The following is a 19,645-nucleotide window of genomic DNA, read 5'->3' as shown; positions in this document are numbered from 1 at the left end:
AGAAAGAAATTCAGATTTTCCCCTAAAGTCGTTACACAACTTTGATTATTTTTTGTTTCATTGATCTCTGAAAATTCACTGTTTCAAAGTGAATCTCGGTTCTGACAGCCTCTTTGAATATACTTTTAATCATTTGCTATTGTCTGTGGTGGAAATCTCTTAAACTGAATTATTAAAGATCCTCCTCTTCTTTCAAATGTTACTGTTTCTGTTAATTTTAGAATTCAACAGGCACAGTACCAATGATAAAAGCACAGCTGAACCTCATTTCTTGGAAAGACCACTTGTGACTAGGAAGCAATGGACTTGGGACTCTGCCAAACATCAGTTTAAAATCTGGCTCCACAATTTACTGGCAACATGAGGCAGGGGTCTGCCCACTGTGGCCCGTGGCCCGGCCCCAGCCCACCACCTGTTTGGGGATAGCTTAAGAGCCGCATGGTTTACAGTTTTAAATGGCTGGAAAAACATCAAATGAATAATATTTCATGAGCATGAAAATGATACGAAATTCCAATTACAGTAGCCATAGAGCTTTACTGGAGAACAGCCACGCTCATTCATCCACACGTCTGTGCCTGCTTTTGTGCTACTATGTCAGAGGTGAGTAGCTGCAACAGAAAAGGTACAGCTCACAAACCCTAAAATACTTACGATCTGCTCCTTAATGGAAAACGTTTGCCTAACATGCTAAGAAAGCCTACTGTCCTCACCTTAAAATGAGAACAGCAGCAACTACCTCCTTGAGGTGTGGCGAGGATTAAATTAAATAATACAGGTTTGACTTCACTGAAGCAGTCCCAAAAAACCAATGGGCCCCATACAAAGGGACAGATACATTACTGGTGCACTTAAAAGACAGTAAGAATACATCATCATAAGGCAGCTGCCAGGAAACGAAGCACTATTGAAATTGAGGTGCAATATTTACACAGTGTAACGCTTTTGAGCAAGAACTCTATTTCTGTGCTCTATTCTGCAGTACTGGGCTGTGAGAGCCAGGGGGTGCTGATAATTTATGTCTCATAGTGACAGTTGAACTTTTCATAAGTTCATGTCATGTACCTCCTGTTGGGTGGCCAAGGCTATACCTTATGTTGTTTTTGCATTCATGGTGTCTGTTTGATGCCCCACTACTGACTGAATCACTCTTCCAGAAAATCTATATAATAAAAGCCTAAGCGACCATTTCGGTGGAACAACCCGTCGCTCTGATGCACACTGACCACCAGGGGGCAGATGCTCAACGCAGGAGCTGCCCCCTAGTGGTCAGTGTGCTCCCACAGGGGGAGCGCTACTCAGTCAGAAGCCGGGCTCACGGCTGGCGAGCGCAGTGGCGGTGGTGGGAGCCTCTCCTGACTCTGTGGCAGCACTAAGGAGCAGTGAGCTGAGCGGTAAGGAGCAGCGAGCAGCGAGCAGGCAGGTGGTAAGGAGCGAGGGCTCCTGGACTGAGAGGGTGCAGGCCAGGCTAAGGGACCTCCCCCACTCACATGAATTTCATGCATTGGGCCTCTAGTAGAAATATAAGTAATCTTCCTTAAGATACTTCCCTGCTCTGTTCCTTAGGCCCATCTGCAAGAAAAAGGCTTCTTCAACTTCTCATTCACTCATGGATAGTTCCCTTCAGCTCTCTCGTCCCTATCTAAATCCAACATAGGAAAAATCAGGGGAGTCCAAGGACGTTGAATTTCCCTGAGCTAAGGTGAATGCACGGGTTACTAACAGGAGTGAGCAAAAGTCTGCTTTCTAGGAGGTTTTGCCAATGATGTCTTTCATGGGAGAACGTCTCAAAAAATAATGTCTTCCAATTCCCTCTCAAAATGTGCTCCATTAAGAGATCCAGCCATTACACCTTAAAGGCATAATCAATTCCACACCTAGAAATGAAGGCTGATGAGCACGAACAAGTTCCCAGGTACACAAGGAGAACGGCAAAAGGAGTTATAAACATGCAAGCAAATCAAGAATGGTTAAAAACATGGAGACACATGTTCCCATAGGAAAAACACAGCAACAGACCAGAAGGCCATTGAAGGCCCCTGTGTGGAAGACAGATGTGATTTGTTCCATAATGTGGTGTTAGATATGCCACTTGGCCACATAAACTCGAGATCTGAAAAAATACTGAAGATTCTAGTACTCTAATCATGTGGCCAGGAAGGTTTTAAAATGGCCTAAGAGAGTTCGCCCTCACCTCAAAAAAGGAAAAGAATCCCAAGTCTCTTGAATAAAAGATGGATTTTATCTAGAAATGCTTATATTCACAGCCTTTGAGACCAATTGTGGAAGAGAAACAGCGTGTTTGTTAATGGTGGTGATTTCATTTGTTTTATGAACTGGAGAATACAATTCACATGCTCACACAGAACTGGTTTAAAAAAACAACAAAACTAAGCATTTATTAAATTATGTAAAAGGTAAATACTTTGGTGGAGGTGTTTTCTCCCTAGAAAAAGCTATTAGAGGCCCACAAGTATAATATTTAATGAAAATTATTCTGGCCACTGCCACAGCTCCCTGCTGAGAGAGCTGATTCTGTGGCCGCCTCCCTGAGGTGGAGCCCACCAAGCCCTCAAACATGCAGACGGAGCCCTGCATCCAATAGGCAGAAGCTCAGAGGCAAATGAGAAGCTGCAGACAGCCTCCACCACATCCTCACGCTCCAGGGTGCTGGGATATTCCCAGGCACGTGCTCATTTTCGAAAGCTTGAAAAGCTTCTAATTAGATCTCTCCTCAATCTAGTCACAGGAGTACGGTGATTTACCTGTTGGGCAGGTAAAACTGAAAAGCTGGTGAACTCCATGGGGCTAATTTAGAGAAAGTGAACTCTGCTTCCTCCTTCCTCTGACCTGATTTATTTATTTAAAGAAAAGTTAATGCATTTATAAAACCTCTCCAACATGATCAGAACCTCTATTTCAGATTTTGTTGAGACTCAATTTAGCCTTCTTAAAATAGGGAGTTATTTTTGTATTTGTTTTAATTTTAGATCACAGAGGCTGAAGCTTTCTAGGGGAAAGCCCTGAACTATTTTTTACCTTTATTTTCTTCTATTAGTTGAAGATATAGTTTAAGTTAAAAGACAGACAGAATCTATACAGAAAATAACTTTCGTCAAGCAATCTTCATCAGCCCTTTCCCACAAGCAGGTCTCTACTCCTCAGATAACATGATATCCAAATGTTCAACCAGCTTATCCTTCCCAGGAAAGGAGATACAACACGGAAATGTGCCAAGGAAGGACCCTCAGAGTCAAGAGTCTGATGGATCCAGGATAGCAGGCCACTGATTAGGGGCAGGGTAGATACAGTAACAATCATTAATTTCTCAAACATCATTCTGTACTTTTTCTGCCACCCACATATCCAATGAGTAATAGCAAGCCTAATGCTACAGCCACTAACCTACTTTCTGAAAATAAATGACTTAACCGTGGGAGGTAAGCCGATGCTTTTAAAAGGTTACAGTAAGTGAGCTACCTTGTGCAGAGCTTTAGCATGTATTTCCCATTCAATCACATTACTCTCTAATACTATAAATCATCTTAACATATGACTTAATGTATTGCTTGATATGAACTAAGACACATTATAAAATAATCATTTAAATACGCAATAATAACACGGTGATATACATTTGCAAAACTCTACACCAAGTTACTCTTTCCCTTTCCGTAGTCCAACTTTCCTTTAGCACTCCCCTTCCCTACGCGGCAAGCGATACAATTTCCACAGTGTATCAGCTTTCTTAGATTTGAACAGGTAAAAGCAGCTCAGCCTAACAGTTCACATTGCGTTTCAGTGCAATACATGGCAACTCTACCATGACTAGATTGCCTGTAAACACATACCTTCTCTCTGCTACTGTGAGCAGTTAAAGACCTTTGCGCTGCCCCACGAAGAGCCGTTCGATAATTATAGAAATTACTGGAAGGGTCCATCTGATGCTATGGACAAGAGAGAGAAGAGTGTGAGCTACTTACTTCTCACCTGCAGAAAGTTTATCAGACCATCCTTTTTAACTCTACACAAAAAAATCCAAAATAACTAGGGAACTCCTTAAGAATGTCATTTACCTCTTATACACACACATAGGCATGAAACACATAAGAACACAAAGGTTTTCTTTCCTGAGGTTTCGTTTATTTACACAAGCACTACGTCAGCTTCGATAATGTTAAACCCAGACCAAATTCTTTCCAGGTGAACTGCTGAGATTAGACTTCAAACTGATAACAAAGAGTCAAACACCAACATGAGAAACCATTTCCCAGTTTCATTTGAAGGTTAATGTGTCAGTTGATGGTTAGCCATCATACAAGTGACCCAACGCTTCAGCGTGAACTTGTGCTTTGTTGTAGGTAACAAACCATTCACAAATAATTGAGGCATACCACCTTTCAAGAAGGAAGTTTATTATACAATATGAATAAAGAAAATGTAACAAACCCAATGTTAATCCCCAAGTTGGGGGAAAAACACTTGATTAATGTCTACAAATATAGTGCATTCAAAGCACCAATATGCCAAGGCAATAATGATATGAGTAAGTCTTACTATCCTGAGAACTATATGGGAAGGGCTTTTTCACAGATTAGCTAAGTTTGTTGGAAGGATGGAGAATGGATATTTATGTGGGATGGGGAACTCCTTCTTTGGGACACTGTGAATAAATTAAGTTAGTAGACACACACTGAAGTAGAACTCCAGACTGTTTTGGATCCAAAGTCCATCCTGGCATACAATGAGATGTGACTGACAGGTCACCATTTCTTTGGTCTTCTCTATGGAAGGTCTCGTCTACAAGCTGATTATCCCCCTCCTCCAATTCTACTTCCTTTCCTCCCCTTGGGTCTGCAAGGTGGGTTTTCTTCTGTGTAGAACTACCTGACCAAAAGGCAAGATCACACAGAGGAATTCCACTTTCCTGGTATAAAATGTTACTTAGGAGCGAAATATCAGCTACACATACCTCGAGAACATCAAACTTCGCAGTCTTCACTTTGGCCCAAGTTTTCTTTAGTCGAGACACTGGGCTCATATTCATGCCAGCTTCGCATTTAAAAAGAAAGTTGAAAGAGAGACGTAAGAAAAGCCATTCTAACTTATACTCTGAAAAAGTGTTCACTACTAAGTATAAGTTAAACGTTATAAAATACTGCCAAACAGTTTTGCAAAATAGTAATACCATTTTACACTCCCACCAAGAATGTCTGAGAGTTCCACGAGTTTCACTTGTTCCACATCCTCACCAATATTTGATGCAACCAATCTTTTGAATTTTAGTCATTCCAGTATGTGAAGTGGTACTTCACTGTGATTTTAATTTGTATTTCTCTGATGACGAATGGTGTGAATGGAGCACCTTTTCATATACTTATTATCTACTAGTATGTCTTCTTTTGTGAAGTGTCTGTTCAAATATTTTGCACTTCTTTTACTGGGTTGTCTATTGATTTGTAGGGTTCTTTATAGATTCTAGATACAAGTTTTTTGCAACTATAAATATGATAAATATTTTCTCCCATGATGCGGCTTGTCTTAACATTTTCCTAATGGTATAAGAGGAAAAATAAATACTGAACGTAGTCCATGAATTCTTATATACTTAAAATTAAGTCATCATCTATTACCCTAGACTGTGGACCTATTAGGTCAACTATTTATATATCACTAGAGGCCTGATGCACGAAATTCATGCAAGAGTAGGCCTTCCTTCCCCTGGCTGCCGGCACCAGCTTCCCCCTGGCACCTGGGACCCGGGTTTTCCTCTGGCTGCTGGCAGGCACCTGGGACCTGGGCTTCCTTCGCAGCCCCAGCTTCGTCCAGAAGGTCATCCAGAAGGACGTCCAGTTTAATTAGCATATTACGCTTTTATTATTATAGATTCTGTTCATTATTTTCACGGAGTGAGCCAGATAAAGAGCAGAAACTTGGCCAGTATTTTTTGGGGAAAGACAACGGGGAAATGATATGAAAAGAAAATGGAAGAGAAATTGGTGAGAGGAGAGATTTATTAGGCTCAAAATTACTGAATTTTGATCCTAATAAATCTCTGGCTTCAAACTGACCCTGACTCTAAAGAGTCAGGTAAATATTCAAATATTTGTTGAGTACCTACAATGTAGAGCACAGCCATATCATTTATTATATGAACTAGAGGCCTAGTGCACGAAATTCGTGCATGGAGGGGGGTGTGTGTGTCCCTCAGCCCAGCCTGCACCCTCTCCAAATGGGGACCTCCCGGTGGGATCGGGCCTGAACGGGCAGTCGGACATTCCTCTCACAATCCAGGACTGCTGGCTCCCAACCGCTCGCCTGCCTGCCTGCCAGCCTGATCACCCCCTAACCACTCCCCTGCCAGCCTGATTGATGCCTAACTGCTCCCCTGCCAGCCCGATTGCCCCTAACTGCCCTCCCCTGTTGGCCTGGTCACCCCTAACTGCCCTCCCCTGCCAGCCTAGTCACCCCTAACTGCCCTCCCCTACAGGCCTGGTCCCCCCCTACTGCCCTCCCCTGCAGGCCTGGTTCCCCCCAACTGCTCTCCCCTGCAGGCCTGGTACCATAACTGCCTTCCCCTGCAGGCCTGGTCCCCCCAACTGCCCTCCTCTGCTGGCCTGGTTACCCCTAACTGCCCCCCCCCGCCCGGCTGGCCTGATCACCCACAACTCCCCTCCCCTGCCAGCCATCTTGTGTCCACATGGGGGCGGCCATCTTTGACCACATGGTCAAATTGCATATTACTCTTTTATTAGATAGGATTAGGACACTTTCAATGAAAGAGTCCTTGTCAATCAATGTGGCAAGACAACAGGTATCATTTAGGAAAACGAAAACTAACCCCGTGCCCTATGTTGACAGGATGAATGGAAAGACACATGGTCCCTGGCATTTAAATCCTCATGATAGAGAGGAGCAGCAAAACCTGCATTCCAGGGTTATAAGGTCTGCACTGGTAAGTACTAAGAGATGGGAATTCAGAAAATGTTCCAGTTTCTCAAGCCACTCCCTTGTCCATGCTGATGGAATCATATAATTTAGTCTCAGATCAAATATCTCTATAATGCTGGATACAAAAGCTGCCCACTTTTTAAACACAATTTAGACAAATATCTCACAAGCTTTTATAGGTAAATATTCAGATTAGGATAAAGTGACTAAATGTATTCCATAAATTCTAGTGTACTTGTAAAAGATTATTCATACTTGTATCAATTTGGGTATTTAAAGTATTCTGAAACAATTCAGGATTAAAAAGTACAGTTTTCATTAACAAAACTGTATTATTTGCAAATTTTCAGTGGATACATTTCACAAGACCTATAAAAATAAAGGGGTGGGAGAGGGCAATGGAGGGAGAAAAAAGGGACATATGTAATACTTCCAAAAATAAAGAGTTACAAAGAATTAAAAAAAGACATGTATCTTCCAGAAAATACTCACAGATTATTGCCATTAAGGAATTAAAGTTGCCGATGTTAAAACACTCCCGAGCGACGTCAATGAAGTACTCAATCATCCTTGCCCGGTGCTTCTTCTTCACAGGCTATATAGGAAAAGCAAAATGAGGAAAGTTATCCAACATGCAGGCCCAACAGATATAAAATAACTATGGAAAATTAATACAGAGAGCTAGGCGACAGAAAAAAATCATTTTCTCACCATGCAGATTTCCGTTGCAACCAAGTAGCTGAGGCGATTAAACCATTCCACATAAGCCTCTAAATTCCGTGTTTTCTTCCGTTCACTGTAGCAACTCTAAAGGAAAGAAAAATGAGCAGGTGAATTGGAGGGTGGAAAAAAGAGGCACTAATTTTTGTTATATGTGGGACTTTATTCTCAGTTTATGGATTAGGAAAGCTTTATGGGAAAAGAGAGAAAAAGAGATGGAGAAAGACAGAGACACTAACATCCTTGACTAACTTTATATCTTTATAGACATATCAGAATCTCTCCGTATATACAGTCCAGCGAAACCCCTAAGGTCTAGAAATGTACTCTGACGCATTCATTATGTCGCCCTTCCCTCCCAGGAAACCAAGTTACTCTGGGTCGGAACTGTCCTCCCAAACACAAGTCAGAAGAAGGGTTTGGCTGCATTCTGAGACCATCTTGCCTGATGCATGGGGTGTAAATATCCACGGCTACCGACACAGCCAGGAGAAGCTGAGCGTGCCAGAGGCTAGCCAGTTTGTTCTGAAACCTAAGTCTAGGACACGTTTTTGGAGCATCATGTAGCAAGAAACTAAGTGTCTTTCAAGGTAGATAAATGGAAGGCTACACCATCATGGTCCTTAGGAGGGTGAGTAACATGGTATTCAAAAACCAAAGGAGGTAGCTCATCTCGGAGTGCAAAGCCAGGCTTGTACAGGTTCATTACACCCCTCTGTCCTTCCTTCCAAAAGAAACAAACACCCAAAAAAGTCCACTAGCCTTCTATTGATGGCAAAACCTAATCTTCACTTCCTGTACTGCAGGAAACTATTCTAAGACAGGAAAACAGCTGTTGCCCAGACTCCCAACGGAGAGTGTCATTAGCTGGTGATACAGACTTTGCCTAAAAATGTGAAATGTTTCTGGAGGTCCCTGGGGAAAAATTCCTTATGTGTGTACACTGAGTTTACAGTCCATGCCCAGTGTTGTTTTCCTTACAGGTGGGCTTCACTCAGGCAGTAAACCATTCATGACGGACTCACCTTGAAGCAAGAGGCCAAGCAGTAAACACCCTTGCTCAGCAGCCTGGATGTGCATCCTGTCTTTCCTGCCCCTGCGACTGTTGAGTCCTGAGCAGAGTATTTTCTTTCTCACTTAATCTGCTAAAACCATTACTCTTGTATCTCCTAACTTCATCACCACAAATGCCTGCATCCACTTGCTTATTAAATTTCCCAATAAGGAGCAAGAAGAAGCTCCAAGTTGGTGATAGGGTTAATATACTGTAATGGCACTTGGACACCCGACTCAAGAAAACTGCAATGAATCAGACAAGGCTAATGAAATAAAACTTTCGATTTTAAAACCTAAAACAAAATAGTTCCAATTTCTGTCTCTTATACCCACTATCCCAGGCTAAGGGATTCCATTTCTGATTTCAGGCCTGACCTCTGGGTGGACTGATTACCTTGTCATTGTCCAAAGGGTCCTTCTGCACAAATGCCTGAACAAATTCTTCTGGTCCGATGTAATTGAGCCTTTCCTGGAACACAAATCCAGCAGGTCAACAGGATTAAAAAAAAAAAAAATAGAAGAAATGGACTTTCAACGTTTGTCTATTGACTTTTGGCACTAAGCCCATTTTTTTATGCAGCTGTAAAATGAGCCTTTAACCCTAAGCAGAGGCAATTTTCTGCTTGAGTCAATGCTACACTAGATAGCAAAAGGCTGAACAAGTTACAGGAAAATTAATTAGAGGGGCAAGAAGAGGAGGTCAATAAACTCTTTGCTCTTTCAGTCTTTACTGAGTATTTATTTTAAAGTGAATTCCCAGAATATCAGAAACATTTATATTCAAACGTCTAAACAAAACCCATTCCAGCTATTTCATAGTTTAGTTTCCATTTGGATTGTTCTAACCTCTCCTGTGACATTGCTGCTGACACACACACTGGTTGCCACAGCAAACCAAGTATATGGCCATGGAGAGCAGGATGACAATAACCTTACCAGCTCTATGTGAGTCAACTGCTGGGCCAGTGTGTAAGGGTCACTGCAGACAGTGATGATGTCCCTTTGTATGGACTGTGGCTTGGTCCTGATAACTGTGAGCCGGTCTGTAGATGTGGAGCTGATTTTTGCCAGGACTTCCTCATACTGGCTGAGGGCAGCAAGCTTGCGGATTAGACATTGGATCATCTGCTGGACGTTCTTCCTATATGTCTGCCAAGGGAAGAAGCAACTGGTTATGTCCTCGCTCTGCAAGTCTATTTCACCACTATGCACACTCACCGACTATATACTTAAATGATTTTGATGGTGGAGAACTATCTTGGCCCAGAGCAGTTACGGGAGAATCCAGCCAAGCTCTAACAGTTTAAAAGAGACAAATACACAAGAGCTATCTTTTCAGGGTTGTAAGATCTAGTTCTTTAATTGGGCTGCTCTTGAGAGTAGATTGGACCAAGAAAACACTACAGCGACATTTGAGATTACCTATAGAAGAAATCCAGTGTACTAAGCGCCATGTATGACTAAATGTTCTCTGGGTTGTATAGGAAAGTACTGGTTTAATTTTGGTGTGTTAAAATACTTGGATCTCACGTCAGAGCATCCTTTTCCTAACATTTCTTATTTCGAGCCACCTCCGTGATTTCCCCACTCCTAACATTTCCAATCTCATTAGTCAAAGGCATGAACAGCTACTTGACAGAAATACACCAATACTTCCCACTCACCCCTCAACCACCTTCCTGGCTTCCACACATAACGTGGGTGACACTAAGAAGCAGTGGATATTCATATATCTACCTGACCTCCACTTGACTCATGTCCATTTCTTTTGTACTCAGGAGTCAGTGCTCAAGTTCACAACCTAACTCTTTTACATGGCAATGCTCCCCGTAATGCTACTACCATCTGCCACCTGTTCGCTACTGCATTTGCTACCGCCACAACACTAAGAGAAACTGGTTTTTAAAGCAATGCATATAGAATAAATGTCAATCTTCCTTTTCTAGCCCCAAATTGCCAAACAATTATCCTTCCTGAGAAGTTATGAGGCCATATCAGAGCATGGCACTCTGGCTAGTTCAATGCCAGCATGGTCCTTATGTTGACAGCTCCAACAGGGGAGTCCCAGTGAACTGACAGACAGAGAGGGCCTGTTTACATTCCACTGCCTAATCAGCTCCTTTCTAAATGTTTGCCACAAAATCATTTCTTGAGATTAGTTATCTGAAAATTAAATGGCATCTTACCTGTAAGTGTAAGAACCATATTATTTTACAGAGGCAATTTGGTTACCAGTTTTTGTATTCATACAAAAACTCAAATGAATAGATATTTGCATACTGAAGCCAAGGAAAACCACATCTGGAAATGATCATAGTCAAGGCAAAAAGGCCCTTTTTTTCTTCTTCTCAACTTATCTGGTATATATATTCCACTAAGTTCTTTAAACTGTCCATTGGATGACCCTCTTTTCTCTCAACATGCAAGACCACCCTAAAATCACTAATGAAATGCCTAAGTGTTTAAAAAAATTGAACCTTTGAAAATCTATCTTCTCCACAGCATTAAGATGACCCGTTTTGAAGATGCCATCTATCTATCTATCTATCTATCTATCTATCTATCTATCTATCTATCATGCTTGTCACACACAGAAAACATCTTTCTTTGAAATTCAAAGCAGTTCAAGGGTGAGTTAAGAGCTATTTCAAATCTTGCATTGCGGGGCTGAGGGGTTAGGAAGGGAGCACAAAATGAGAGGAGGGTCAAAAGGTATCAACTTCCAGTTATAAAATAAATAAGTCCTGGGGATATAATGTATAGCATGGTGACTATAATGAATAATCTGGTTTCGCATATTTGAAAGTTGCTAAGAGAGTAGATCTTGGAAAGTTATCACAAGAAAAAAATGTTGTAACTATGTATGGTGATGATTCTGAATATTGGACAGACTGTGGTGATCATTTCACAATACAGACTAATATTAAATCATTATGTTATATAACTGAAACTAATATAATGTTGTATGGCAATTATACCTCAATAAATAAATAAATAAATAAACCCCCTCTCCCCTATTCCCTTGCCTCTTCTTTCAAAATTGAGTTACAACAAAAGTTTATGAACTTAAAATGATTTCTTCAGTCTTCTGTTTCAAATGTCATAATACATGCTCCCTAGGTGATTCTGATATTCAGCAAAGTGTGAGAACCAATGCTCCACTAGCATACCTGGTGAAAGATTCTTACTCTACACTTTAGGGAATGCTTTCTTAGGGAAGAGGTAATAGAATGTACAGTCAAGAATTCAGCTAATGAGCAAAAACAACAAAGCATAAGGGGAAAACGTACACAAAAGCGTAAGGGAGAGAAAGCTATTTAAGTAACCAAGAACTAGTCTCTTTCTCTATGTGTGTGTGTGTGCATGTGTGAGTAGGAGAGAGATATTGAGAAACAGGAAGCACATATATATGTGCATGACCTCTTTAAAAGTTCCCTTTTGCCATTTGGTTCCTTAAGAAACCAAGCTTTGTGTTATTAAGCATGCTTCCTTACTGAGTCATGAATTGCTAAATATGTATTTATTCTTTTTTATAACTTCAAATGCCAGTTACAGTAATTACCTGGCAAATAAAGATAGAATAACGACCAGCTCCTTAAGAAAGAGAAAACTGCATTCTACCCACGATAGTCATTTGTCATGCAATTCACTCATTAGTTTCATTTCATGTTTCTTGCAGGCAAGTCTTAATAAACCACTTTATTTTGGGCAAACCCCCAAGGGGGAAACATATTAAGCCAAATTATGTGGAACTGTCCTAGCAGATTAAAAAAAAATCTGACTAAAGTATATATGGGGCACACCTGGATTCATTGACTGCCAAAAAAATCTGTAAAGTCCCAGGCAAGAAGCAACAAGTCCCAACCCCAGCCCACGCTCCTTCCCGTGGAGGGAAAAAACTTCTCTGTGGAGGGAAATATTCTTTTCCTATTCCAGTAATTGAATAAGAAACAAGTTGTTCATTTGTTCATTCATTCTGCTTGAAAAAAACAGTGAAAGCCAATAACGGGGGGAGGGTAGTTGTGGTTGGGGGGGACACCTAACCACATCACAGGTAAGTGGCATGCCAAGCAAAGAACTGAGGAAAGAGCATCTATCCCAAAATTTTAGAGCTGAAAGGGATATTATCAGGACAGTCATCTCTATGATTTTTAGAAATGAAGAAGGAGCAAGAAATTTATGGACTTGCCAAAGCACATGCAGCTGTCAAGTGTGGACCCGATTCTGAATACTGGACAGCAATAGAAGGAACAAATCTCACTATAAACCCGACCTGACCATCTCTCCGCTCACCACTAAGGTTAATCAATTCTTTTTTTTTTTAATATATTTTATTGATTTTTTACAGAGAGGAAGGAAGAGGGATAGAGAGTTAGAAACATCGATGAGAGAGAAACATCGATCAGCTGCCTCCTGCACACCTCCTACTGGGGATGTGCCCGCAACCAAGTTACGTGCCCTTGACCGGAATCGAACCTGGGACCTTTCAGTCCGCAGGCCGACACTCTATCCACTGAGCCAAACCGGTTTTGGCAAGGTTAATCAATTCTTTGTAGACTTGGCTTATGTTTTCATCTCTTTTCACACTCAAGAGTATCTACAAATCTAAAGGTTTATCAAGGATGTGTTATTAACACAGAAATGCTTGTAAGAAGCCAGGTCAGAAAGCTATTTGCCCTTTGCACAGTTTTATCCAACTCCTAAGTGGCTTGATTTTGTTTAAAACAAGATCCACCTGGCCAACACAGATAGAAACTACTTCCTTTTCTCCCATGACAAGAAGGACAAAAAGCCATCCATTTGGCATTTCAAACCACTAACTTTCTTTAGTGTTGATTAGAAAATGGTGTTCCTTTTGGAAAGGACCAAGTCACCATTTCAGCCATATCAAGATACTGCCATGTGAAGAACTCAAAACACCACGTAACCGGCAGGAAGCACTGATGGACTTGGGGCTCAGCCTTCATACAGGAAAAAGTTCCTGTGGAGTCACTAACCTCTGAGCAGCTTGTCACAGTCAAGTCACCGAGCCTGCACCGACCTTGCCAAGCAACCCAACAGCCAAGGCTCTAGTAAAACATTCACTACAAAAGTGAACTGTGATGCTTAATGGGTGCCTTTGTGAGTAAGGGACTTAACAATTCATACTCCGCTCACACTTGTCACACAAATTGGCAAAATGATTATAACAGACGAAACTTGCAAAATGACTCAGGAAACCCCTCATTCAGCCTTATGGAAACAGTGCTGTCTTCAGCACAGAGTCAATATGTCACAAGGATACAGTAGAAGGGTTAATTCTGTTTTCAGGAGAACATAATGTTGGAAAGCAAATGCAAATTTTTCAAGCGCTAATCTTATAAAATTTTATTCTGATTTTTTATAAGTCAGGGGAAATGGTATTAAAACATGTTCACGAGAAATAGAAGAGATACGGTGTCTCCTTACATGATCTTTATAGCATGCAGTGAAAGATTGAATTCTCAAGGAAGGTTACTGTAAATGGGAAATGCATTGTAAGATGAAAGAAACAAGACATTACTACAACAGCCAAGAGCTTCATCTCTCTCTTTCTATGTGAAAATGTTGTATCTCTGCCTAAGTAACTTGTTCCCAGGAGCTCACCAGCAACAGAGAAACTACAAAGACATCTTTGCCCAACAAGCCTCAACACAGAATACCAACCCTCCAGGCCTGCTTCAAAGAGGATAACCTTGAATTTGTCACAGCTAGTTAGCTCTTATCAAAGGCTCACCTGAGGGAAGGGATATTTATGAAGATTTTCTAAGAGGCTTACTTTCCATCTCCACCTATTGTAGGTGCTAGCCTTGAATCAACTTCCGGACGCCTTGGATCCTTCTCTTTCTCTTCTCCTCTCACAAAGAATCACCTTTGCTAATTTACCCATTAATCTTACGGTCTCCATTTTTATCAAGGAGCATTTGTTATAAACACTATACACAGTGGTTTCCCTGACCTCATTCTATGGCCCCTGTACAAAGTCTCTCATACAAATGTTTTTTAAAATAGCATTTAACTCAATGCCCTGAAAAATTAGAATGCTTTCTCTTTTCTGACAGTGAGAATTACATAACCAACTGTATTTCCCTTTTCTCTGGAGCTTACACTCAAATCACAGCACACCTGTCCTATTGGACTGGTCTCAACAATAGCCTATTTGTTTTCTCATTTCCATGGTACAAACTCTATTTCTATTTTATTAATATATTCTATCTGTTATTATATTAATATGTCATTTTCTATCTATTAGTGTTTATGTCTACCAATATGATAGCTAGAATCTATCTTAATATGTCAAATCTTTTTGGAGGAAAAAAGGTATATGTACAGTCCAATTAAAAACATCTGCAAGGGGAGGGGGAGGATGAAGAGGATAAAGGGGGTCAAATATAAGGTGACGGAAGGAGACTTAGACTTTGGTGGTGAGTGTGAAATATACAGATGATGTATTACAAAGTTGTACCCCTGAAACTTATATAATGTTATTAACCAATGTTATCCCAATAAATTGAATTAAAAAAAATAAAAGAGACGAAAAACACCCACGCTTGCAACAGGAATCCTGTGCATGAATTGACATGAACATACCCCAAAATTAATCACATAAAGCTCTAGATCATACCCTTTGAAGTGGGATTGTATAATCATCCCCACTTAACACCCCAAAAAGACCAATGTGCTATGGAGAGAACTTGCTCAAAGGTAAAAAAAACAAACAAACAGGAAGCCGTGGAGATTCCAGTACCTCGTTCAGCATCGTTCCTCACTAAGGCTCTGCCCAGAGATGCAAGCAGTCATGCTAAAGTCAGGTTACCCACCTCCTCGCCACTGGCTATTCGGTGAGCCAGATCTTTTAAGTTTCTCATCATTCTTTCATCCCGAAAATCATAAGGAAAAGTTTCTGTCCATTCTGTCAAAAGTTGAAGGATTTTGGGTGCAATTTTTCTTATCTGGTTCTAGGGAGAAAAAGCAAAATCTAATTCAGTGATGTCTATCACCATGGACCACATCAAATAAATAATTACAAACATTGTCCCTAGTGCAAACTTCTAGTGCAAAGTCTTTGGGGTTGTAGAAACTCTAGTTCCTCCTTCCCCCAGTCAATGCCAAGCGCCACCAACTTAAGGCAGGATCTGGAATGTTCCATGGCATTAGATGTGTATTGTGCTCGTTAAGCCATTCCCAATTCCCTTTGCATGGCAACAATACCACCTGTGCACCTCAGCCTAGGGATAAGCTAGGGTCACTTAAGGAAACCAATTTCACAAAACTAAGCCACAGAGTTACCAAACCTAACAGAAAAAAAGTGTAACGTTCAAACATGTAATTACCTTATCGCTGTTTGGGTCATTTAGTCTCTGGTGCTCAACACATAAGTGGCAAACTTTGGCCATTAGCTCATATGGATGCATAAATAACCGAGAACTGAGTAGAAAGGTAAATATGTATGTTCTCTGTGGAAAGAGTAAAAAAAAAAAATCACATGGTTACATTCCTTCTGAAACTAATATTTTTCCTCTATATTACACATCTTTTTTCATTACGTTCTCTCAATCAAAGCTAAATGCTGCAGTTTCAAAGGTGATGCTTACTAGTAGTAAAATACCACAAGATGAATTTCTCCTTTATCTTTTCATGTGTCTTTTCCTTTAAACCATACTAAAAATAATAGAAGTACAAGAGAAGTTTAGCTACTGAAATTATCAATAGCTCTATCCTCTGGGAGCCAGAACACCAGGGCATATAACTCATTCTAGAAAAAAAAGAATGAAATTTAGCCCAGAGAGATAAATCTAACTAAAATATACTACCCATACAGAATCATGTTCTGTGTTCAAATATTAGGGTAACTCAATGGAAACCAAAAAAACAGCCAATCACATCAGCTCAGGAATTCTCCAGAGTGCCCAGTGTAACACACTGCAGTGTTTGTGCACTCTGTCAGAGCTGCAGTGTTTGTGCATTCTGTCAAGCTTTAAGAGGCAGGCTTTCAAGTCATCTATTTACTTGCCCAAAGGCTAAGCAATTTGATAAAATACAATATCACACTATATTCTTTTCTTTAACCACATTATCTCCCAAGAAGCCAGTAATGAAGTAGTGCTTATTTGTTATAATAGTTTCAGACGCCCAATGAAAAAAAAAATCCCATGGGATTTTTCCCCCAACCTTGGGCACCTCCAGTAGCTCGTAAACACTTACAGGGCTGAACAAGGGGCTCCTTTTACTTCTGATTACAATTTTCCCTGTGTGGCAACATATTTGAAAATGCTATGTAACAAATCACACATAAAGAGATAACTCAGTAAGAAACATTATGTTGAGTTATAGAGGCAAGTACACACTACCCTTTGCACACCAAGGTCATTATCCTATCTAATAAAGAGGGAATATGCTAATTGACCCTCACGCCATTGCAAAGATAGTGGTGCCCCACAGTCAATAAGGAGGGAATATGCTAATTGACTATCCCACCCTCAAAGATGGTGGCACCCACAGCCAATAAGGAGGGAATATGCTAATTGACTGCCCCACCCTCAAAGATGGTGGCACCCAGAGCCAATAAGGAGGGAATATGCTAATTGACTGCTATGCCCTCAAAGATGGTGGCGCCCACAGCCACAAGATGGCGGTGCCCAGTCCCCTCAGCCCCACTGGGGCAGCAGGCTCCACGCGCCGGAAACCAGGCTCACAGCTGGTGAGCGCAGCAGCGGTGGCAGGAGCCTCTCCCGCCTCTGTGGCAGCGCTAAGGATGTCCAACTGCCAGCTTAAGCCTGCTCCCCGTGGGCCTAAGCTGGCAGTCAGACATCCCCTGAAGGCTTTGGGACTGCAAGAGGGCACAGGCCTGGCTGAGGGACCCCCCACCGAGTGCATGAATTTCATGCACTAGGCTTCTAGTCTATAATAATAAAAGTGTAGCCCTAACCGGTTTGGCTCAGTGGATAGAGCGCCAGCCTGTGGACTGAAGGAGCCCGGGTTCGATTCCGGTCAAGGGCATGTACCTTGGTTGTGGGCACATCCCCAGTAGGGGATGTGCAGGAGGCAGCTGATTGATGTTTCTCTCTCATCCATGTTTCTAACTCTCTATCACCCTCCCTTTCTCTCTATAAAAAATCAATAAAATATATTTAAAAAAAATAAAGAATAAAAGTGTAATATGCAAATAGGCCAAATAGCAGAACTACCGTCCTGATGACCACACTATGACATGCACTGGCACCAGGCCAGCCAAGGCGGGTGCAATGCAATTGGTCGGGGGGGTGGGGGGGCTGCCATCACCCTATGATCACCCCACAGAGAGAGGCCTAGGCCACCAGATGGTGGGGCGATCGATGGGAGGCTCCTCAATTGATCACCCCAAAGAGAGAGGCCCAGCTACCTAGCCAGTGGTGCTGTGGGGGGTGGGCAGGGCCTCCACTGAGGGGCAATTGATAGCGGAGCCCTGGCCAGGGAGAGGCTCAGGCTACCCAGCTGGCAGCACTGAGGCGGGTGAGCGGGGCCTCCCTCTGTGGGGCAATTGATCACGGAGCCCCAGCTGGGTGGGTGGGACCTACCTCTTTGGGGCAATCAATTGCGGAGCCCCGCGATTGATTGCCCCAAAGAGGGAGGCCCAGGCTACCTGGCTGGCAGCACTGTGGTGGGTGGACGGGGCCTCTCTCTGCAGGGCAATCGATGGCGGGGCTCCCGGACTGTGAGAGGGCGAGGGCACAGGCCGGGCTGAGGGATTCCCCACCCCCAGTGCACGAATTTCATGCACCAGGCCTCTAGTTATATTTATAAAAACATATGAATCTAGTGTCTACAGATTTTCATGAAATTATTATCAACAACCAGCTGCTGGTTGGCAGGGGCAGCTGTAGTACCAAGAAAGGGGGGAATATCACTTGCCCCATAATTAGAAAAGCCAGGTTTGATTGTTAATACCAGGAGTGAGACCACGTGCAAATTTTGAATTTGTTTTCTCTTCTCTAGCTTTTGGTGTTGCTGTAAAGATTGAGCAAATGTAAATGAATTGCCTAGATTAGAAAGTGTGATCTATAGAAATGTCTGTTATCAAAGCAAAACATAAGCTATCATGTCATCTGATGTCCAATCACAAAGAATTGCATCTTGAATATAACCCTTGTTCTCTTTGCTATGAAATTTTGACTTTACTTTTCCCAGCATAGTGATGCTCTTGGAAACGCAAAGGCATTCAATATTTGGAGAGCATCCAATATTCTCCGGCATGTCTATTTAAGGACCAAGACACATGCCTGAATCAAACCTGCAGATACTTCCTTTAGAATAGATGGTATCTACAATGTGGTACCAACCCTGGGAAGAAACTGATATGCAGACAACCAAAATTGGGATCTTACCCAGGCTCACTTTGACCTCAAAGCAGTTAATAATCATATGCAATTTCTTATTAGAAAAACCTTTAACATCCCAGATATAATTCTGTAGTAGCTAAGGTCATGACTATTATATCATACTTTCTGCTGAAGTAGAAACCAAGGATGTATTTCAGAGGAACACGGATACCTACATCTGGATAGTAATCCACGTTAGGTACTAAATGCTGGATGAGTGCTTCCAGAGATCCGGAGAGGAGGTTGTTGTCATGGTAATACAACCCCCCGCAGCTGTCCTCTGCAGATTGATAGAGGTTTCGGTTATAACCACTGCTGTCAAACATGGCTGAAAAGGGAGGCGTCTGAGGCATGCTTTCCTAAAGTAAACAAAAAAGAAGAAAGTACATTGTTAGTAATATACAATCCAAAAGAAAAGTGAGTTTTAACAAGCTTTAACAGTAAGGCAGGAACAGGAAGTTTAAAAAACAGGTTAGGTTCTGACACAACATCAGAATCTATCAAGAAGCAAACTGCTCTTTGAGTTACCTGTATATGCATAC

General features: G+C 41.7%; 1 protein-coding gene across 8 annotated transcripts in view; it reads right to left on the bottom strand.

Moving 5' to 3' along the window:
• The window catches only part of RASGEF1B (RasGEF domain family member 1B), a 562,949-nt gene that overhangs the window by 9,616 nt on the left and 533,688 nt on the right, over positions 1 to 19,645 (bottom strand). For all 8 annotated transcript variants that reach the window (XM_080666092.1, XM_080666088.1, XM_080666091.1 and 5 more), the window contains 9 exons: positions 19,280 to 19,462; positions 16,080 to 16,202; positions 15,567 to 15,704; positions 9,664 to 9,876; positions 9,122 to 9,196; positions 7,663 to 7,758; positions 7,444 to 7,546; positions 4,973 to 5,052; positions 3,852 to 3,947 (listed from right to left, as the gene is read on the bottom strand). In XM_080666092.1, the coding sequence (XP_080522218.1) occupies positions 3,852 to 3,947; positions 4,973 to 5,052; positions 7,444 to 7,546; positions 7,663 to 7,758; positions 9,122 to 9,196; positions 9,664 to 9,876; positions 15,567 to 15,704; positions 16,080 to 16,202; positions 19,280 to 19,462 (1,107 nt within the window). The remainder of the gene's footprint in view (positions 1 to 3,851; positions 3,948 to 4,972; positions 5,053 to 7,443; positions 7,547 to 7,662; positions 7,759 to 9,121; positions 9,197 to 9,663; positions 9,877 to 15,566; positions 15,705 to 16,079; positions 16,203 to 19,279; positions 19,463 to 19,645) is intronic.

The sequence above is a fragment of the Plecotus auritus genome (genome assembly GCF_963455305.1).
Source record: "Plecotus auritus genome assembly, chromosome: 1".
NCBI classification, from domain to species: Eukaryota; Metazoa; Chordata; class Mammalia; order Chiroptera; family Vespertilionidae; genus Plecotus; species Plecotus auritus.
This window is presented reverse-complemented; position numbering and strand designations above follow the sequence as displayed.